The following is a 24,112-nucleotide window of genomic DNA, read 5'->3' on the forward strand; positions in this document are numbered from 1 at the left end:
TAATAGTATTGTGAAAATTGATCCGTTTACAGAATACTCATTGTGGTTGTATAATTTTTACATCATTTTATTATTTATTATTTCCACGTATTTTTAAAAATTGTTATTGATGACGATTCAACAGATTTCAGAAATGTAATAAAAAAATATTCAACTCTAAAATTTATGTTTCATCAATATTTATGACACATAAAACAAGCTCGTGTTTGGAGAAAAAGTTTCGTACATATATAGGTGTTTATTAAATTTAAAATACTTGGCAAAACTTTTTTGAATTCAAAGTACACGCGAGTACTAAATCACCGTGTATACGTTGGCTGGGTAATGGCCCTTTACGGTATCACTATTTCGAAGAGCCATATTCATAAAAATACGATTGCCTGTATGGATAATTCAAGAGAAATAATAGATTATAAATTCATGGTTGGAAACCTATTAATGAAATGAAAAATGCTATAAAACGATAAGCAAAAAGATAAATTCGATCGGATGACTGATACTTCACGCATGCAATCAAATTTCGAAAAAGATGGAATGTACTACACACAAGTTACTAGTTCAGCGGATGGTTAAGAAGGTTTCCAAGAAAATTTTTTATGTTTCATATCGTGTGATAGTAAAAATGTAAAGGATGACGGTCACTAGTACCCTGATAGCCACCTGAACTCAAACTTTTATTTAATCTACTGCCGAAATTTGTAGCCAGAAACTTGTGGCCAACTTGACGCCAACAGTTACAAATTCGAAAGTTGACCGCAAGTTGTCGCTAAGTTGGTGGCAACTATCTGACACCAACTTGGTTGGTCTGAAACTCTGGCTATCAGGGAAACGTTTTTACTTAAGTTGTCTACAAGCTACACTGCAATTTGACGTCAAGACTTGCAGTACAAGTATTTTATTCAAGTTGTAGTAAAATTGTAGTACAATTTAACCAAAAGTTCGGTGTTAACTTGTATTCAAATTGGGGCTGTAGATTTTAGTCAATTTGTTTACAACTGTTATACTGTAAAAATTTACGGCAAACTTGATGTCAAGTTAACTGTAACTGCTGAAATCCAACTACTTTTAATCAAAGCGTGGCTATCAGGGTATGGGTTTACTGTCGGAATATTTTATCTTATCAAGATACCCTAATAGCCGCGCTTCGATTAAAAGTAGTTGGATTTCAGCAGTTACAGTTAACCTGACATCAAGTTTGCTGTAAATTTTTACAATACAACAGTTGTAAACAAATTGACTAAAATCTACAGCCCCAATTTGAATACAAGTTAACACCGAACTTTTGGTTAAATTGTACTACAACTTGAATAAAACACTTGTACTGCAAGTCTTGACGCCAAATTGCAGTGTAATTTTTAGACAGCTTAAGTAAAAACGTTTGGTTTGAAACTTTTTTCATCAAGTTGGCTACAAATTTCGGCAGTAGATTGAATAAAAGTTTGAGTTAAGGTGGCTATCAGGGTAGTTGTTGCGTGATAGACATTTCAACAAAAAATTATGAATTTTTTTTTATTAAAAGATAAATATATTAATAATTCACTATCAAAATTTCAGATTAATTAACCGCATCGTTTTTGAGTAATTAATTTTCGAAATTTCATCTTTTACACGTAGAGGTATAGAGAGATGGTCAAGTTAGTATGAAATTATTTGGCCCACCCGAGTGCTACAGAAGATTTCATACTAACTTTACCATCTCTCTATACCTCTACGTGTATAAGATGCAATTTCAAAAATTAATTACTCAAAAACAGTGCGATTAATTGATCTGAAATTTTGGTAGGAAATTATTAATATGTTTATCTTTCGATAAAAAAAAATTTAATAATTTTCTGTTGAAATGCCTATCACGCAACAAATACCTTAAGCTATTGAAGACGCAAATGCACTTTTGATAAGTTAGCAAAAAAACGGTTTTAAATTATTTTTATTTCTTACAGTATAAAACGTTATTAACTTAATAAAAGTTTAATATTTCATAAAAAAAAAAAAAATACAGCAGTAAATTTGCTGCTCAAAATAAATCAAATTATTTTTTAACTACTCGAAAAAATTGAAAAGGATAATTATAAAAATATTAATTTTACAGCGACTTGTTTGTATTAAATAACAAATTTTATTTTAATATTTCACTCACAGGGCTGCTTACAATTATTTATAGTAATAACTTAATTAAATTCTGTAGAATTTAGTAACAAGATAGGTTCAGGCTGGGTGTTAGAATTTTCAGAAAAATTTTTATCTTTTAGAGCTAAAATTAAGTATCTTATAGCAGAAATCCATGCATTGCATAATGCTGTGTGGTTCGTCATTAAAAAAACATGAATTTTATCTGCTGTTTCTATGTCGTTGCGCAGTAATGCTGTAAAAAATAAATATTTAGTAATTAAATCAAAAAATTGATTGATTTTTAAACATCCTGGTATTAAACCAACCTTCAGATAACTCCAACATTTTTTCATGTATCTGACTGTTTAGTTTATCATCGAGCCACATGGTCTTCATGACATCTAGTCGCCGTTTGACTTCCTCAGTTTTATCACCATTTTCAAGTTTGCTATCAATAATCTTCTGGAAATTATTAATACTGTCAGTCAGTGACTGCTGTTTGTCAACCGTCGACGAAGTAGCATCTGTTGAAACATTCGACGGAGCTAGAAGAGGAGCGTGAGGTACTGAGGTTAAAACTTGTCCCGGTCCTGGGCTTGGAAGCATCGGAGGTGGAAGATTTGAACCTAAGACTTGACTAGACTGACTAGCGGGTCCAGTTGATGAATTCAAAGGAAATGCAACACGTTTGTTTAATAATCTTTTTGTTGGTGTACTGCCAGTAGCTGGTGTTGGAGTGAACGCCCATTTTGGTGGATCATTCCAACCTGGGTCATGTGACGCTTGAAGTTTCTTTTGTGTCGAAACTACTTCGTCTGTTATTAATTAAATAATTCATCAGAAATGCAAATATCAAGTCATACCATATGTTAAAAAGTTAAAATTTAATTACAATTTTTAATGTTTAATTTGTCTTTAATCATTAGATAAATTTATTGAATTATAAGAAAATAATTACCTACCTTTCTTTTCTTCCATTTTTAATGTAAATCAACTTTATTTATCTTGATATGAATGACTTATTATTTATTCTTACACATGTTTTACACCTCATTCTTTGTTATTATTATGATCGAAAATATATAAGAGTAGGTAACGACATGAGCGGTAAATGATAATATATTATTTGACGTTAAATTTTTCGGATTGCTCTAATTTATATTGACAACGATTACGAACCGATAAACGGAGATGTTTAAATTATAGTTAATATAAGTGATGAAAGATAATTTCAAATAAAAATTTATTTTGTATAAATTATAAAGCATAAATTATTTTTCACTTACCAATTTTGCGAATGTAATGACAACGATTTTTTCACCATCATCTGCTAAAGCTGTGGTACGTACATCATGATGTAGCTCGAGTTGGAAGATCTAAAAAAAACGTAATATAAAATAGAAAAAATTTTATGACACTGAAATTAGCAGACACGTGATAATTTTTTTTTTTTTTTTTAGTAAACTAGCTCCAAAAAAATTTTTTTTTAAATCACATTTATAATTTTTTAGATAATAATAAAGTTAGCCGACATTTTTTATTTTTCTTAATTTATTAAATGAGGGCTAAAAAATATTTTTTTTTAATTGAACTTACAGTTTTTCAAATTTTTTACAAATTAAATTTTTAAAAAAATTTTTTTGTAATATTTTCTATAAAAAAAATTCTAAAAATTTGTAGATGTCAGCTAACTTTATTGTCATATTTTTTAGAGGCTCTAGAGATTGAATTTTATAAAAAAATCCTAAAATTTTAATTATAATCTTAAACTTCAAGTATTTTAATACTAATAAAGTTAGCCGACATTTTTGATTTTTTTATTTTGCTTAATTTATTAAATTATAACTAAAAAATATTTTAAAAAAAATTGCACTTATAGTTTTTGAAGTTTTTGACAAATGAAAAAAATTTTTTTTTATTTTTTTGTAGTAATTCTTTAATAAAAAAAATCATAAAAATTTTTAGATATCGGCTAACTTTATTTCCATAGTATTTTATTAAATTACGATGAATTTTCACAAATTATTACCTCCATCTATTCTCTAGTAGTTAAATTATCATGACTCAGCATAATTGTCATCAGAAATAACAAAAATAATTAATAATACTCCAAAAGTACTAAAAAAATATACATTTTTAATCGTGAACCGATTCCTGTCTGGCGAATTACGAAGAATGACGCTACCGGACGCTATACTACTACAAAAGATGTCCGGACAAGTTTACTGCGTTCTAATTGGCTCGAAGTTACTTTCCCTCTGATTGGCCGCGCGCTCTGCCGCGAATTTTAAATTAGTACCTACTTTTTCCACTGCGCAGCGCTTTAGTCGCGTTTATTTTTGTTTTGTTGTGTTTTTTCACTCCAACCGTGACAGAAAAAAAGTTTCCTTGCTGAATGCAAGCAATGCACTTTTCTAATCATAACATCACAACAATCTGCGCTGATTCTCTGATTCTCGTAAATTAAATTCGAATTTATTTAAAAAAAAATCATTATTCATTTGACAATCATCTTAACCTTTATATTATTTCATAATTATGCTCATACAATTGTAATTATTTAAAAAAGTTGTTGATTTGTTATTTTTTTCTTTTACACTAAACTCTCAAGAGAGGTTACAAGTAAGTTTGCCATGTTTTTAACCTATTGAATCAATGATTATTATATTTTATTATATTTACGCAATTAAACTACGTCACTTATGCTAAAAATTTTTAAAATAGATAATTTTAAAAATAAATATTTTTAGGTTCGTTGTAAAAATAGCTAGGCTAGTCATTACCAATGAACCACTTGGAATATAATTTATAAATTAATCTTTATTTAAAAATTTTCATAGTACTAAGTGTTGACTGTATATTATATTATAATAATTAAAATAATTTTATTGTTTGAAGAATCAGTTGAATGACATCAAAAAATGCCGGGAAAAATAAAAGTAAAGATATTAGCAGGAAGAAATTTGCCTGTGATGGACCGATCAGGCGACACAACGGATGCTTACGTTGAAATAAAATTTGGAAATACGACCTACAAGACTGATGTATGCAGAAAATCATTGAATCCTCAGTGGAACACCGAGTGGTACAGGTTTGAAGTTGATGATGCTGAGTTGCAAGATGAGCCGCTGCAAATAAAGCTTATGGATCATGATACTTACTCGGCTAATGATTCTATTGGCAGAGTTTATCTCAATTTAAATCCTTTACTGCTACCAGGACATCCGTTGACTATTAAAAATATATGGACATTGGAAGCTACTATGAATACTAGCGCTGGTGCTCAAGGAGGTAATTTTTATCTTTGTATTAATTTTATTATCATTATTTTTATAGCTTACATTGATAGGAGGATTTTTTTAATATTTAAGATTTCTTTGTACTTAAGAAATATTTCTTATTATTTAAAAAATGATTTCTTAACATTTAATAAATAATTTTTACTAGTCAATAAACAATTTTAATATTAAACAACAATTTTTTGATAGTTAATAATTATATATCGATGTTTAATATTCATACATTAATATTTAATAAATTAACTGCTCAACGTATTGTAAGGTGTAATCTAATATGTATATTTATATATGGGTGATTTTCTGTAAGGATGTCTTAAATCTGTACAAAATTCTCCGACTAAATTATTTTTGATTTTATAAGAAAAAAAATTAACAAGGGCTACAAAACTATCAGCTTAATCATAATAAATAAACAGCCGATTTAATTTTAGCTTTTTCGATATTTGTGTATCTTTTGCTATATATCATGACAGAGGACTGTTTGCCAGGGAACTGTTTTTTTTTATCAAATAGAGAAAAATCAAGCAAACTATTTCAATGCATTCAACTTTTCAAGTTCTCAATGAATGTTTACATTAATTAGAATAATATTAAGACTTATGGAGCCAATTTTATAAATAAAAATAGTTGCCAGGGGACTGAGTTTTGAAGTGGCCCAGACACATATTTCCAGCACAAACGGTGCTTTGACACTAAATAAAATAGCGATAAATTGCTAACAGCCCTATGGTTATTAACTCAAGGCTAGTTAGATCCTTATAAACCTCACAAAAGATAAAATAACACGCTGGATTTTTTTTTTTGGTTTTGAACTTCTGGCAGGGGACTGTTCTTAAAATGCCTGGGACAAATTTTGGTTTAATGAATTTAATGAAACAAATTAATTTTCGGTACTTACTTTTTATTGAAGAAGATTGTTAGTTAACTAATTAAGTTTATAAACATTATGGACTAAATTATATATTATGGACGAATAACTTAAAATTTAATCTTAAAGTTTTAATTTTGGGAATGGGACAGCCCAGGGGACTGTTATTTCGGTGGTTTACGAATTTATAGCAAAAAAACAAAAATTTATTTCATTTTAGTTTTCAATGCTCCAAATAGAAATGTTTTTTTACTTTCGTAATAAATTTTTTTTAGTAACAAAATAACAATTTTTCTAATAAAAAAATGCCTGGGACAGCAAAAAACATCCTTACAGAGAATCACCCTTATATATAATTATTAACTATCAAGAAATGATTATTTAATATTAAAAATTGTTTATTAACTAGGAAGAAATAATTTATTAAATGTTAAAAAATCATTTCTTAAATAATAAGAAATACTTTGTAAATACTAAGAAATATTTTTTAAATATTAAAAAATGACGTTTAAAAAATGATTACTTAAATACAAAGAAATATTCTTAAATGCTAAGAAATCCTTCTATCAGTTTACAAAATTTCAATTATCTTTTTAAATCAAATTTTATTTCTTAATTTATCTTTTAATATGTGATATTTTTGAAGGCTCTGTTATGACTGGATGGATACCTGTTTATGATACGATGCACGGTATCAGAGGAGAAGTTAACATCATCGTAAAAGTCGAGTTATTTTCAGACTTTAATAAATTCAAACAGTCGTCTTGTGGAATTCAGTTCTTTTATTGTAAGTTTTTACAATTATTTATTTTTTAAAGGTGTAAATATTCTTTTCAATGAATTCAATTATTATTTAGCGCCAAATGTACCTCACGGATATCATGCCCAAGTAATTCATGGCTTTGTAGAAGAATTAGTGGTCTCAGATGACCCGGAATATAAATGGATTGACAAAATTCGTACTCCTCGGGCATCTAATGAGGCAAGACAGACATTGTTCTTCAAACTTAGCGGTGAAGTTCAAAGAAAAATTGGTTTAAAAGCCATGGATCTAGGTGGAAATGCTGTAATTGGGTAAATACATCAGGAAATTTATTTAAAATAATAATTTCGTATTTGTGATAAAAAATTTCGTGAAAGGAAAAAATAAAAATTTCGATAGCTTTTTTGCTTTTAAAAGTTGGAAAAAATTTTGGCTTTTATGTTTTTGAATAAAATTTCTATTTTATCTTTTTTTGATATATTTTTTTTTTTTTTTTTTGAAAAGTACATAAAAAAAAAACGAACAATTTGAAAAAAAATTTGATCAAAAAAATTTAATATGGCCTAGCATAGATTGACCCCACTTATAAATAATTACCATAATTTTCAGCTAATTTTCTAAATAAAAATTTCAAAACTGAGCCCTAATTTTTTTTTTTTTAGTTTTAAAATTAAAATTAGTCGTTGTTTTAAAATTATTTGATTAAAAGACAAAAATTTATAAAATGACTAATTAATTACAGATATGTGCAGAATTTTGATTTGGAAGGGGAGTCTGGAATCGTTGCCCGTGGTATTGGAACTGCAGTTACGATTATTAAATTTCAGGATCTTACTCAGTCATTAATTGAAACTCCTGTTATCGACGAGTGAGTATTTTTTTTTAAATATTAAATGACTTACACAGGAAAAAAAATTTCTTGCACCAAGAAAATTTTAAGAAAAACAAAAGTTATTTTGGAGTAAGAAGAAATTTTCTTGGCTCAAGAAACTTTGACTTCATTTAATAAATTTTCAATATTCCTTCATATTTTTTTAAGCCAAGAAAATTTACATTCCAGTCAAGAATTTTGTTTTCAGTGTAAGATTATAGTCCCACATCTGATTAATTATCAATATTAAATTTAGTAAGAAATAAAATGAGATGATTATCAATTAAATTTATTCACAACTTTTTTATATATAAAACAAAAATTAATATTTAATTTCATCTGCCCTGACCTGCATGCAGCCTCGCGTGTGTGCACCTAAAAAATCACATAGAATTATCTGAGAGTGACGATAGTTTGCCATTACTTTCTTCCTCGCCAAATCGCAGTCCCATAAATCCTTTAAATTTCCCAAACGTAAAACTCCAGATGACTCAAGTGGGTAATAAATTTCCGAAAAGTGGTCAAGAGCGAGAAAGATTATCAACTTATCCACGTCAATCTGTTAAAGTTAAAGAATTCAAAGCAATCGCTATGAAAGCGCGTCAATTATCTTTGCAACACAGCCCAGTACCGAGTTTACGTAAATGCAGCACCACTTCATCAACTCAATCGATATCCGATGACTTGATAACCGAGTCGTCGGTCAAAATGATGTTAGCGCTAGAAGATATGCGTGGTGAGAGCACTTCAGTATTTTCACGTGGCTTAAAAAATCTAAAATACTTGCCTAAGCGAGTGATACAAATGAAGAGCAAGCTTTCGGATTCTCTTGACGATGAAAGTGATCAAGATAGTACTTACTCTAGCAATTGGTCTGTTGTCGGGTCTGATTCGGGAAGATCTTCAATCACTGACTTCAGACAGTCAATGAGACGTAAAAAGTTTACCCATAAGAAAAATCTTTCTGAAGGTAGCATGGCCGCTATGCTAATTCGATCTGTTCATACGGGGTTCCTTGATAGTGTTAGAGAAGATCACGAGACTCCTGCTCCATCACCCGTTAATTTACTGACTAAAGATAATGAACATTCTAATGAACTTTTGGACAGTCCAGATGAAGCCGTACTTGAGTTGAAATCAATCAAAGAAGAAATAATTAAACTTACAGTTGAAAGCGAGTTTAGTAAAGCAAAGAAAAAGAAATCTTTTAAATATAAAAAACGTAGACCTATGATTTCATCGTCTGAAACAGATACTTCGACCTCAGATGATGATGATCCATCGGAATCTAGTACTAATTATAACATTCTTGATGACTCTTCTGTTACTGAAACTATTGAACCTAAAGAGATTGAAATTGACCAGAAGAATAATTTAAAAATTAATGAATTGTTTGATTTTGATGTTAAGATTTCGGAAAAAAATTCTAGGAAAGAAAAAGACGAGATTATAAATACTGATGCAAAGCTTAAAATCTTAGATAAAGTACATCAAGATTCTTTGCCAGAAGGTTTGATTCTTGACCTCGATGGAACTAATGACACATCTATTTCTTCAGTCCCGTCAACTCCTGAAAAAGCTGTTGAAATTTCACCCGAATACGCTGTACTGACAAAAGAACCCACTCCGACGAATTTAAAAACCTCTTCTAATTTTAAATTGAAACTTGTGGGAAAGCAAAGTCGTTTTGATGCTTCGGCGGAAGGTGTATTGATTCCTACGGGAGGAAATGATAAAAATGATTCAGTTTTAAGCGAATCTATTTTACCAGTTCCTGAATTATTCGCATCAGTTGAACCTTATATGGAAAGTTTATTGCAACCGCTGATAGATTTAAATTTAGACAGTGATGCTGGTTGTTCTGTTGAGACTTCAGTGGAACTAGTGGATAAAAATAATGATAATGAAGAAGTTTCTAACGCTTCTAACCCTTCTGAGAAAACTATTGTTATTGATATGCTAAATGAGCCAGAAGTTTTATCAATTTCCGAAATTAATTCTGATTTTGAAGCAAAACTAGATAAAGTCATTAATTTTGAGTCTGGAGAAAAAGAAGAGATAGATGATCCTGATATTAAGCTGGAGGAAAATAAAGTTAATTCTGAGTTTAAACTTGAAGAAGAAACAACTCAGAATAATTTAGAATTTAAAGTAAAAGAAGAATTATCGAATTCTAAATTTAAATTTGAAGAAGAAGTAAATTTAGAATTTAAATTTGATAAAGAACTAGTGAGTCTTTCACCTCAACTTGAAAATAAAATAATAAATCCAGTGCCTAAGCGTGAAGAAATAATATTGGATCCATTACAAGGTCCTTTACCTTGCAAAAAATATTTAACCCATTCAGAATCATTGGATTCTCAAAATTCTGAAGAAAAGAAAGAAAAAACATCAAAAAAAGTTTCAAGAACAGACACCGTAATCTACCGAGGCCCGCTGAGAGAAAAAGACAAGCCACATATGAAAGTTAAATCTCAAGCAGAAAAACCAAAAAAACCTCTTCCTCCAACGCTCGTTCTAGCTCCGCCAGTAATAGTGTCAGAGTGCGACCCCAATTTCCTTCAAGTTCCGATGTTCGATACCAAAGACATAAATGTTCGCAGTCCATATCCTTCTCCTCCAATAAATCCTTCATATCCCCAAGAACCTGTTTACAAAATCGAGACTCAAAATCCGGAAATATTTATGGCGCAGTTCAATGAAAAATTCAATCGAAAGTTTCGTCAGCATGCAATGCTGGACTTGATGAAATTAATAGACACAAAAATGATGGTTCATCGCCGAGATTCGACCAAAAGTAAGAGACGTCGTCGAGACCGTGTTAATTTCACGTCGACACCTTCACCTGATTCTTTACACCGAGGAAAACGTCGACACTCTTCAAGATCACGATCTCCTGAGTCGCATCACCACCATCATCACCATCACCACCACCATCATCATAACCACCACAGCCATCACAACCACCACAGTCATCACAATCACTCGACTAATCTTCATGGTAGCCACTCGGGTGCTCATATATCGTCAATGTCGTCGCCTCCGTCGAGTCCTTCAGTAGTTTCCCTTAAAAAGACAGCCTCGTTTTATGAGCTTCATGACAATATGCCGCGTGTTATCACTCCTCATCCCTCATTCGACACTAACAGCCACAGTAACAATCAGTCGCCTCGCACTTATTCGAAAGAAAAAATAATACCGCAGACAATAATTGAAAATTTAAATGAACACCTTGATGAAGATTCGCAGAAGCTTAAACATAAAACAGCAACTAAACAATTGTCTGCGAGTAATCATGTTAAAATAATTACTTCTAATCCTAATCCTAATGAAACAGAATCAATACCAATGAGCGTAATTCCACCAAAAATTCAGCAATCAAATGTTAATGTTAATAATGATGTTAATATTAATCCTAATACTAGTAAATTATTAATCCCCGCGGAATTAGATCCATCTGTGCATAAAAGTCACAGCGAAGGTAGTTTAGGAAAGTTAAATAATAAAAATCATTCGGCTAAAACTAAAATTACTAACAATGCTAATTTAACTGACCCGTGTGTGCCTTGCCCGCCTGTCTGTCTTAGACCACCTCAGCAGCAAATTGAACCAGCGACAAGTCCAGTTCATAATTCATCAGGACTACCAGGTTCTGTTGGAACAAAAGTAACCAATTCACCGGCCAGTAAAGTTCCTTTGCATCGCCGCTCTAGCGACTCTGATCTCAGCATCACACCCAAAGGTAATGTCTGATTCTAATAAGTAAAATTAAAATTTATATAGTTATTAATTAATTATAATAGATTTGTATGACACCAGCAAGCTTGTGTAGCAAACGATTATTCTGCTTCTGGAGTGTCAATTTTTTAATTAATTAGTAGCAATCCTTTATTAAATTGGGACTGTATTTACTATTTATAGGGATTTTTTCTCGGATGTAAATAGAGGAGAAAGAGGCCACAGTGGTGGCGTTTTATATTTATTATCATCATTCACTGATTTGTTTTAAATAAATAGTAGAATTAGTGCCTCAGTCACCTCTGTAACATCTCAATCGATATACTTTTTATTTCTTTCATTGCATTTCATTACTTGAAAAAAAAAAAAAGAAAGACATATCGGGAAATTATGTTTTTTTTTTCTGTTCCATTCTCATTATTTCTCCTGCCAGGATTTTGTAAATTCTTTCACAAACGTGAGTACCATACAGGGACCAAAAAAAGATATGTATCATTCATTATGTCAAATGTCGTCTCATTTACCTTTATTATTTTATATTGTTTATTAATCCCTTAAATTTATTTGATCATTATTTTTAGGTAGATTTCATAGGAATCAATCTTTTGCATTGGTCCTCATGTCGGAATTTACTCAGAATTTTGTCTTAATATCTCTTAACTAGTCGAGTAAAACTCAAAAATAACGTCAGTTAAAAAATTTATATATGTATGTATATTAGGGTGGCGCAAAAAAACCGACTACTTTTTTTTTTGAGTCTCGAGTGAAAAAATGTTAGTTTTTGATGTTTTAAGAGCTCTCTCCAAAGGACAGCTTAAAAAAAAATTTTTAAGAGGTCGCTCCAAATTTTTTTAAATTTCAAAAATCGTCAAAAATCAAATTTTTTTTTTTTAATTTTTTTTCTCGTTACGTCAAAATTTTATAAACCAAAAAAAAGTTTTCCTGAAAGTTTCAGTTCAAAATGTGAATTTTAAAAGGTCGCTCATAATTTTTTTTTAATTTATTAGTGACTATTTAATTGGATTAGAATTTTTTGACTAACAAATTTAAAAAAAATTATGAGCTCTTCAAAATGATAAAAATAGTAAAAATCACGTTTTCGGTGACTTTATTTATCTATAAATTTTAATAGCAAAAAGATAGCAGATTTTTGATAAATTTATGTGAAAGCTCATAAAATTCCTTCTAATTTGACGTATATAACATTAACTTTTTGATAATTATTAGTTATTTTATCAAAGTTAATAGTTCAATTGAACCATTTTCAGGCAATGTGTAATACAACCTACTTATGTATGTTAAAATAAATTTCATTCCATGTCAAACGAAAGTTATTGAGACAAGATGATAATTCATTCTATGAAATCTACCTTCTATTTCGGGTGTGGCCGAATGACGTCTTTTTTTTTTATTTTAAGTTTTTCTGACCCTAGAAGACCTGAAAGAAAAAAATAACATTTATTCTCGTTCTAAACTATAAATTATCTTGAAAAAAATTTTATTATTAATTACAAGTATAATAATTAATATTAACATTACTTTAAATAACTGGCTCAGGACTTGTAGGGTGAATGTTAAATTATTAACTATCTAAACTTACTCCGCATGGTTACAGGATTTCTTTAGTTACCTAATAAACCTCTTATCTGTCTAAATAACTAATAAAATAATGACTAATTATTTCTAGCATGTTATGAACGATTGTTAATTTATTTCAAGCTGACACGTATGTCAACTACTAATTGTCGTACTGTTTAGTTAATTTTTTATTTCAAATGCAACTAATATTATATGTTTACAGACAATATTGATGTACAAATAATTATAAATGAATATTTTTCTTAATACGTATCACATTTTAAAATAATTATATTTTCTCAGGCAATTCATTGGTGTGCAATGAAAAAACTACTGTGCATTTGAAACCCTCGACTGCAATTGTCAGAACGATGAATCAGGATGCTTTGGAGATGCTGGAGTATCCATTTATTACCATGCAACACTATCCGCCAGGATTTGTATTAAATTTAGGTAACTCTTCACTTATTTTTAAATGACTAAATAAAATATTTTTTTTTTAATTTTTATAATTCAATTTTACAACAAATTTATTTTTTTTTTTTTTTTTTTTTTAAGGGGGATTGGTCAGTTCAAGATCTGTAAAATTAATTGATAGAATAAGTAATCTTGAGGAGCCAGAAGGTCGTGACGCTTGGTGGACGGAAATAAGAATGGAAGTAAGATCTCACGCGCGTGCTTTAGGCTGCAATGTTGTTTTGGGTTACAAAGAAGAGATTAGTATATGGTAAGATCATTATTGGTTAATCTATATTATTAAGAGAATGAGAAAAATTTTGTATCCAGGATAGTTATATGATACGATCGGTTTTTTTAATGAAATTTAGTGTCATTGCAAAGATTTTGACTTGAATTTGTGCCTTTTCAAGTCGTTATAATAAGTTAATAACTATTTAGGCTGCATTCGAAAATACTCTATCTCTAGATACATAATTAAAAAATGACCTTGTATCTTGAAAACTGTTGACATTTTTAAAGATATAAGCTCATCCCGATGTCACACTCATCAAGACCTTTCATTTAAGTACCCACATCAATTTTTCATATATTTATGTATATTATATATATATATATATATATATATATATATATATATATATATATATATATGTATATATGAAAAATATATCAAAATTCATGTGGGTACTCAAATGAAAGCTCTTGATGAGTGTAACATCCAGATGAGCTTATATCTTTAAAAATGTCAATAATTAAGAAATGACCTTGTATTTTATGAACTATTGACATTTTTAAAGATATAAGCTCATCCCGATGTTACACTTGTCGAGACCTTTCATTTAAGTACCCACATCAATTTTTCATATATTTATTTATATATATTATATATATGTATATATGAAGAATATATCAAAATTCAGGTGGGTACTCAAATGAAAGCTCTTGATGAGTGTAACATCGGGATGAGCTTATGTCTTTAAGAACGTCCATAGTTAAGAAAGTACAGTGCATTTTAACAAAATTCATTATTTAATAAAGTAAAATTTTATTTATTTATAGTTCACAAGTCACGGCAGTTACATAGTGACTGCAAGGTTGCTAGTTTTTACTTTATTTTTTTATTATTTCACACTGATACTAGAAACCGTAATATGAAATTCAATAGTCTGATAAATTACAAACATTAAAATAAAAAGGCTCACTAACTTATTTTATTTTTTAAATACTAATATTACTGAGTTATATCTCTTCATAATTAAAAAAATTAACTTGAATCAAGTAAATAATTATTTAAGAACTTTGTTTGAGCAGAATCTTCTTGATTTGAGCAGAAAAATTGAAAAATTCTTAGACTAAGGAATTTTTCTTGGTTTAATTTAATTCAAGAATTTTTCGTCTTGATCCAAAACAATGAAACACTTCAATATTATTTTCTTGGTTCAAGAATTTTTCTCTTGATTCAAGTTAATTTTTTTTTTCTGTGTAGCTAAAACGAGAGATAGAGTATTTTTAAATACATCTTACGTTAATTGTTTTTATCTGTTGAGAATATTGAATATGCTTATTGCATTACAAGTGACGTTAATGACAACAATGCAATCAATTAAAATAGAATTTGTATTCGCATACATCTCATTGAATTCTCACACAGCTCATACTATTGAATTATGTGACCCTATTTCAATAAAAAGTGAATAAATTATTTTCAATACTTCTCTTTTCATCATATAGTAAAAAATTTTGCTAGTATGATGGTCAAATTTATTAAATATATCAATAAGAAATAATTCTTAATTGATAATATTTAAATTTTCAGTGATGACGTGTGTGTCTTAAACGCTTCTGGAACGGCTGCAGTGATAAATTTGCTCAACACAAATCAAGATCAAGACGTTTTGCTCAATAAAAATCAGCAACCGATCACAAACGCCAATGAAGGTGATAAAAATATGCACAAATCCATATCAACAAATAAAAACGAAAAAATAGACGACAACGCGAATAACGGACAACTAATACAAACAACAGGCCGTGTTAAGCGTACTTCCGAGAGCAATGATAATGAAATACCATCTATGCCGTTCAACACTGCTTGCAGTTTATGTCATTTGCCTTACAATAGTCGCAGTGTTCCTCTCAAGGTTCAAATGTCAAAGTGCGGTATTTGTAAGCGCGCCAAAGTCCCCGATGTATTGTTTACGACAATAGAACTCCCTGAGAATATACCAATTACCGGAAGAGGAGTATTTATAGAGGCTACTGTTTGCAAAATAAAACGGGATGTAAGGGGCGAATTGAATGCTAAGGAAATATCAGACTGTTTGCCGTTTTTAGAGTATGAATTGCATAGTTTACTGATAAATAAGCTCAAACTTAAAGGTATGAATGCTGTTTTTGGTTTAAAAGTTCAAGTTGATATTGGGGAACGTGTTGTGATGGGGGTAGCTGTTGGTACTGCGGTTTTTTTAACAGCGTTACCCAGTCCGTCGATTCCACAAGTCGCTTTGGGTAATTCTTGGCACAAAGAGGAGCAAGTTGCGGAAATACAGAAGGCTTTGATTGAAACAGTTAAAAAAAATCGCGAACTTTATCGTCTTAAGCCATTGATTGTAAGTTACAATTTTTAGATCAATAATAATTTTTATTCTTCTTACTTAAGGGGAGAAACACGTGTAGAACACGAAGAGAACAAGATGACATTGGATATCATCCCAGATTATACTCAGTGATATCTGTAGTGAAAAAAAAATTTCAGATAGTAGCTAGAAAAATCCATCTGGATTATACTCATTGTAATCTGGATAATACTCATTGTAATCTGGATAATACTCATTGTAATCTGGATGATACTCATTGTAATCTGGATTATACTGGCTACTATCTGAAATTTTTTTTCACTCAGTATAATTTGGGATGATATCCTGTGTCATCTTGTTCTTTCCGTGAAAGACGTTTTCATGCTGATTTGTTATTAATTTTTTTAAGGTATGGAAATTAATGTTATTTATTGAAACTATCAGGTTATTTTATACGTATATTTATATTTCACGATAATATAACTTAAAAAGTAGCAAAGATATCAGCTGATACACGTCGTAGGTTGTCATCCGACTTAGCAGGTGGTGTGCAGTATGGAAGCCACAATTTTTATTTAAATTCAATGGCACAGAAAAATTACTTTTTTTTATACAATTACGCTGAATATGAACCTCAATCTGAAGCGATATTTTTATTTGAATTATTGTTTTTTTAATAAACAATATATGAAAAAATGGTAAAAAATCACGAATTATTTTAATAGCCCTCTAAAAAATGCAAATTTTTACTTTTTTTTTTTGGAATTGAGGTTCATATAGAAGATTCACATATAAAAAAAGTGGTAATCGGAAAAAATAAACCGGAAAAAATATTAAAATTGTGAAAAATTCATATTAATTCATCAAAATTATTATAAAATAAAAATTATAATAATAATATTTTTTTTTTATTTTTTTTCTCACAAAAAATGGAGATAGGATTTTTATTATAATTTTTATTTTATAATAATTTTGATGAATTAATATGAATTTTTCATAATTTTAATATTTTTTCCAGGTTTATTTTTTCCGGTCTATTTTTTCCGGAATTCGTCGGATGACAACCTACGATGTGTATCAGCTGACATCTCCGCTATTTGTTAAGTTATATTGTTGTTTAATACAAAAAAAAATACTCATAAATATATCTACAAAATAACCTGATAGTTTCGAAAAATAATAGTAATTTTTTATACTTTAAAAAAATTAATGAAAATCAACATAAAAACGGCCTTCTACACAGATTTCTCCCCTTAAGGTAAAAGACCCGATTATTGACACTGGCCTAGTTGTTTGACACTTGCAATTTTATTCTAATTAAAAAACTAAAATTTTCTCAAAAAAAAAGAAAATAATTATCTTGAAATTAATAATTAAAAAATTTCATTTATTAATTTATTAGAGCTGATTTGTTATTTTTAATTAAAATAAAATTGTAAGTGTCAATAACTGGGTCTTTTACCTAATTATAAATATTATTATTTTTTTTGAAGGATTTAGAGAATGGACGATCAATGGGAACATCAGATACTGATGAATCGGAAGAAGATTTACCCGATTTTGATCTGGGTACTAAAGATGCGTGCATTCTTGAAATAGACGACGTAGAAGATATGGATAGAATTAATTTATTAATGGATGATAGTACTCCAGAAGGTTTTCACGTAGTTAATACGCAGACAATTCCGGGGCTTGAAGATTTAGAAATAGTGAGAAATTTACAGATGTTTACACAAATCTCACGAACTAAAATCCCAAATGCAACGCCAATACCTATGCTATCAAAGTACTTGAATAAAATTCTTCAAACAATATACTTTAAATTACGGCGTATGGTTCCTTGTGCTCTCTGTGATATGCAATTTAAAGTTTCTCTCCCTGAGCCAGACGAGGTGCAGGTTTCAGTCGTCGGAATGGCTTTGGGCCTCGGCGATCCGATTAGAATAAATAAATACAAGCGTAAAGTCATCAACAGCTCGACTAGTCGTGATTTATTGACAAAAAATGGTAATTCACAAATATAGATATACAAATACATGGAGTGATCATGTACTGGTACATGAGCATCTATTGGGGCTTTTACCTTACACGGAAAAAAGTAAACTGTAAAATTCGCTCTACTCGGGTTCCGGTTAATTTTTATAGTTTCAAACAGTACAGCGGACATTGGGGTGGCACAAATGTAAATATTACAAAACTTAATGTAGAAAGTGTAAAAGCCACAATTTATAATTTAATATCGAAAATGTGATTCGTAGCTGTCACTATAGTAAATAACGACTCTCTCATCTTAAAAAATTACAGTTTCAAACAATAAAAATTGCCGTTTCAATATATCGCGTGCCTAATGCCAAAAGGGCGTATTACAGCAGTTAGATAGGGTTAAATGCTAAAAGGGCGTATAAAAAAATTTTTTTTGCCATTTTTTTTAGAATTGCTCAAAACGTAAAGATCTGCAGAAAAAAAAATTTTGTCGTACTAACGCCAAAAGGGCGTATCTTAAGATACACGCCTTTTTAGCTTTAGAAAATTATCGGTCTAAAGCCAAAAGGGTGTATAAGAAAAATCAGGATTTTTCATAATTTTTAACAACAGTCTTCAAAATTGTCCGGAGAAAGTTTGTGAAAAAACAATTTTGAAAAAGTCAACATTTTCGATAGTAGTACATTTAAATTTTCATTATTTTGGACAGTTTAATAATTAAAAAAGCATGAGTTAAAATTTTTTTCGCGTGCTAACATTTTCATATTTTTTATAAATTTCCTTCTTTTTTGTTGCGTAACATTGTAGTTAAAATCCATAATATGTATATATAGAATGAAAAACACCTCATTATAAGTAAGAAATTATTAAATAATCGTTAAAAATTTTTTGAGCTGAGTATAGCTGAATATAGCTGATGAAAATTATATTTTTGAAAAACGGGGTAAAACCCATATAATCCCAATTTAAAAAAATTTTTAATTCTCTTAAACAGTTAAAATTATACGCCCTTTTGGTTTTAGATCACTAAATTTTCAGTATTCTAAAGCCAAAAGGGCGTATAACTCGAAACATACACCCTTTTGGCTTTCGAAAATTTTTTTTTATTTTTAGGCTTAGAACATGTTTACAAAACGATTGGCACCAACAAAAAAAATTATACTATTATTATAATATAGTATTATTTACTATATGATATAGTATTATTATTTATATTATAAAATTATACTAAAAAATTATTCTTTTTTTTAACCCGTTCCTGCCTTTACGGTCATTTTTTCTGCTAGTATAAATCTAATTCAAGTGGATGGTAATATTCCATCTTCACTAACAATTTCGGACAGATCGTCCCTGGAGAGTTAGGTCGATGGGTAACCATCGAATTTGAACACTAGTTAGCTGGTGAATGCTAGTATCTGTTCGACTCAATTTTTAAGTATTAACGACGGAAAGCCACTGAGAATGAAGAGCAACTTTTGAAAAAATCCATGAAAAATTAACCAAGCCAGGAATCGAACCTGTAGAAGAAGTAAGTGGAGAATGACCCGGTAGCTTAATGGTAAAATGGACTTTTTCAAAAGTTACTCTTCATTCTCGGTGGCTTTCCATCGTTAATACTTAAAAATTGAGTCGAACAGATACTAGGCATTCACCAGCTAACTAGTGTTCAAGTTCGATGGTTACCCATCGACCTAACTCTCCAGGGACGATCTGTCCCAAATTGTTAGTGAAGATGGAATATTACCATCCACTTGAATTAGATTTATACTAGCAGAAAAAATGACCGTAAAGGCAGGAACGGGTTAAAAAAAGAATTATATTATCACGGTCGGAAAAATTAGTAGAAGCTAAAAAATTATATTATAAAGGAGAAGGTCTTACACTTGGAGAATTTAACATTTGAAACAGTAAAAATTCTACTCTTAAAATACATATTTTACTAGTCCAAGCAAATCAATAACCATAGTTTGATTTTTAGCGTTGCGTTTAAAATTTACCATTTTACTTTGTAAATATTGACGTTGCTTGTATAGAAAATTTAGTAACTGTAGTTTATATTTTTTCCATATCATGCGATCATTTTTTAGGTACGAAATAATAAATATCAGTCAAAATTCTTAATTATTATACTTTAACATTTTTGACTTTCACATAGCGAATATTACTGTTTGAAATAGTATTTTCTTTTATGTAAATAATAAATTGTAGCATTTAGATGATAAATATTATAAAGTGATTGTTAAAATCTTGATTTTACTGTTTGAAATGATAATTTTTCCAGTTGATCATTACTTATTTATTTATTATTTACTACAGTTTACTTTTTTCCGAGTAAAGTAATTTATGCAGGCAAAAAAAATATTTATTTACATACTACTCATTTATTTTACAGACGATTTGATTTTTAATCTCGATGAAGATCAAGCGGAGAGTACAATATCTGAAATAAGCAACAATCAATTAATGCCGATACCAGTTTCGTCGCCAGTAGCCACACAAGCACCGAAATCGAGACCTAGATCGCCGTTCAAGGCGAAAATTCCCAGCCAACACCGACATAAACATGTACAGTTTTAATTTTTCTCAAACTTTTTTCCATTGATGATAAGCTGTTGAATATTCTCAATCATTAAAAAAGTTTATAAAACTTTGCAGGTTCCTTTGAAAGAAAGATACGGTGTAGATATAACGCCTTTGTCTTATCTCCCGGGCGGGAGGATTGAACGTTACTTAGGAAATTTAAACTTCTTCTTCATCAGAGAAAGTACGTCAATCAGAGAGGTAATTTTAACAATACAATACTTTTTTTTATCAGCTTTAAGCGTTTATCTTTTTTAAAACTCAGTAACTCTTGATAATTCTGTTAATTTTTTTTTTCTTTTCTTTATTTTTCATTTCACCTACACAGAACGGCGGACTGAGTGGATTCACTCACAGCTTTATTACCGAAGTTTTGGCCATTGTTCGCGCTCATATTACGGCATTGGGCGGCAATGCTATGGTTGCTTTTTTCCTGACGCAGTGTGTACTTCTCCACAGCCCACACAAAAATCAAGTGAGTCTTTATTTTATTTTATTTTATTATTTTTATCCATTCCTTTTACCTATCAAATACTCTATTATTATTTAGCCATCCTAATTATTTTTTAATCACTTTAAAGTATTTTTTTTTTTTTTAATTTTTAAATCCTTTAATTATTCTTTACACTGAAGAAGACTATTCAATTTCACACTCATTCCAAAAGGTCACTTGCCCTTTAAGATTCAACCTGATCCCTCGGGATTCTAACAAAATAAAATAGGTTCTTATATTTCACAAAGTGGAAAACATTCTATTATTTCCTTTGTCATTCACTCGTTCCTTTAATACTTGAATTCGAATATATAAAAATATATACGTCCACAACACTGATAAAATTCAAGATCTTTGTAGTGAACAAAAGAAAAACTTCAATGCCCGCTTTCCGGAAGAAGAATTTCAATTTTAAGAGAATGCATTGAGAAAATAACAATCAGATTCGCTTTTCGTCAATTTTTTATTCATACTGATAATAAAACAACAAAGTTCTATAATTCATACTTTATTAAGAAAAAAAATTAAGATTATTTAAGGTGATTCAATGAAATTTTACACTAATAATTGATCTATCATTTCAAATTTTAAATATAAAATTATTATTAATAACTGGCAACCTTGCAGTCACTATGTGACTTCCGTGACTTGTGAACTATAAAAAATTGAAATTTTGTTTTATTAAATAATGCCTTTTGATAAATTGCACTGTACTTTCTTAAATATTGACGTTTTTTAAGATATAAGCTCATCCCGATGTTTCACTCATTAAGAGCTTTCATTTGAGTACCCACATGCATTTTGATATATTTTTCATATATACATATATATAAAATATATGAAAAATTGATGTGGGTACTTAAATGAAAGGTCTCGATAAGTGTAACATCAGGATGAGCTTATATCTTTAAAAATGTCAATAGTTCATAAGATACAAGGTCATTTCTTAATTATTGACATTTTTAAAGATATAAGCTCATCTCGATGTTACACTCATGAAGAGCTTTCATTTGAGTATCCACATGCATTTTGATATATTTTTCATATATACATATATATAATATTTATAAAATATATGAAAAATTGATGTGGGTACTCAAATGAAAGGTCTCAATGAGTGTAACATCGAGATGAGTTTATATCTTGAAAAATGTCAATAGTTCACGAGATACAAGGTCATTTCTTAATTATGTATCTTAAGATAAAGTATTTTCGAATGCAGCCTAAATACATATAATAAATTCTTCATTGGTGAGAATGATATGAAACTCTGAAAAGGCACAAATTCAAGTCAAGACCTTTGCAATGACACTAAATTTCATTAAAAAGACCGATTTTATCATATGACTATCCTGGAAACAAAATTTTTCTTATTATCTTAATAGTATAGATAATATTAATTTTTAAATTTACACCCACATTTTGCAAGATCATAGATCTAGAAAACTAAAATAGTGCGATAAAAATCATGCATGGACTCTAAATGTAATTTTCCGCACTCCCGCTTGCGAGAGCAAACTCAACATTGCGTGAGGAATAAAGATATAAAATTATAAATACTTAATACTTCCATAAGTAATATATATCTCATTTATATCCCAGATGAAGACTATATTATGTTTCTCATGAATTAATAATTTTTTAAAATTTTTCCGTATAATAATTTTTGTCTTCTAATTGATAAATTTTATATCATAATCATTTTGATATATGACACCTGGAATGAAAATACAAGCCAGATTGATCGCCCTATTTTCTCGCAAGCATTAAATAACAATTTTACGTGAATTATTAAAAATCCCAAGTGTTCCAACCTTGAGAGTCGTGGAAAAAAAAAACTTCTTATTGTTTTTCATTTTTTACAATAAAATATTTATTTATAAAAAAGTATTCCATGTCAGAGGGTAATTTTTTGTCTGATACAACTTCTGGAAAGTAGTCTCTTACTCGATCAAAAAAAATGTATTTTATATCTAGAAGAAATGATGAGCTGACGAGAGATTATCTCAACTTACGTATGACTAACAGAAATAGAATTATTTGAGTCGGTATAGAAAGGTCGGGCAGATTGTTGAATAATAACAAGTATTCGATTCAAGTAAATCCATATTTTAATTCCTCAAACATTCCAATATCCTTTATAATCATTGAAATAGATCCTATCCCAGGGATTTAAATCGTTATCTCTAGCTCGTTATATTCTAGGGGCAATGTTTAATCAACGTGGGTGGAGATGTTGTATCAGTTTCATACTTTGGCAACGAAAAACACAACCAGAATTGCTGACAACACCCACCTTACTCCGCACCGCCGTAAGTTTAGTTTTCGAAGTACCGTCGTTACTATTATTGTTATTATTGAGTTACTATATTCCCCCAAAACTCCATTAGTTATTCATTAATTACAATCGTCAGTCAGAAACAATTCGAATTATCATGGATCCAATTAATAGTTATTGAAAATTACTCGAAAAATGGAGAAAAAAAATGTCATGGAAAAATTTTTTGCTAAAAGCATTTTTTTATTAAAAATAAAGTAATAATATACTTAGAATAATAATTAAGGGGTTATATCCACTTGTAATTTTGAAAAAATTGAATTTTTTTTTAATATTTTGAATGTACATATTGCACGCCTCATAGCGCGAAGCGCGTGAGGTTGTGCTTTATACTCGACTCGTCAAGGTCAAGCAATTTTGTGATCTTTAAATGCCTCTATCACAACCATATTACACTTATACAATGATATAAGTAGATGTACACCGAAAAAACACTAAAATTAAACCATCTTTTACT

At 29.5% G+C, this 24,112-nt stretch overlaps 2 protein-coding genes across 3 annotated transcripts; one reads left to right on the forward strand and one right to left on the reverse strand.

Annotated features, from left to right (window-relative positions):
* Window positions 1-2,096: 2,096 nt before the first annotated feature.
* LOC123269439 (steroid receptor RNA activator 1-like) lies at window positions 2,097-3,201 on the reverse strand. The gene is made up of 3 exons (XM_044735141.1): window positions 3,072-3,201; window positions 2,436-2,924; window positions 2,097-2,362 (listed from the first exon to the last, which is right to left on the reverse strand). Exons 1-3 carry the CDS (start codon window positions 3,085-3,087, stop codon window positions 2,169-2,171), a joined length of 699 nt encoding a protein of 232 aa, XP_044591076.1. The 5' UTR covers window positions 3,088-3,201; the 3' UTR covers window positions 2,097-2,168.
* Window positions 3,202-4,497: 1,296 nt separating this feature from the next.
* Window positions 4,498-23,880, forward strand: LOC123268638. Of its 2 annotated transcripts, XM_044733890.1 has the most exons (15): window positions 4,498-4,731; window positions 5,008-5,400; window positions 6,923-7,063; window positions 7,134-7,350; window positions 7,782-7,907; window positions 8,270-11,652; window positions 12,082-12,105; window positions 13,530-13,679; window positions 13,785-13,953; window positions 15,502-16,294; window positions 17,755-18,268; window positions 20,637-20,809; window positions 20,900-21,025; window positions 21,153-21,299; window positions 23,523-23,880. In XM_044733890.1, the coding sequence occupies exons 2-15, from the start codon at window positions 5,031-5,033 to the stop codon at window positions 23,601-23,603; spliced, it is 6,414 nt and encodes a 2,137-aa protein (XP_044589825.1). In that variant the 5' UTR covers window positions 4,498-4,731; window positions 5,008-5,030; the 3' UTR covers window positions 23,604-23,880. The 2 variants fall into 2 exon arrangements, with proteins under 2 accessions (XP_044589825.1, XP_044589826.1); XM_044733891.1 differs by lacking the exon at window positions 12,082-12,105.
* The last annotated feature ends 232 nt before the right edge of the window (window positions 23,881-24,112 follow it).

Source organism: Cotesia glomerata, linkage group LG7 (genome assembly GCF_020080835.1).
Source record: "Cotesia glomerata isolate CgM1 linkage group LG7, MPM_Cglom_v2.3, whole genome shotgun sequence".
NCBI classification, from domain to species: domain Eukaryota; kingdom Metazoa; phylum Arthropoda; class Insecta; order Hymenoptera; family Braconidae; genus Cotesia; species Cotesia glomerata.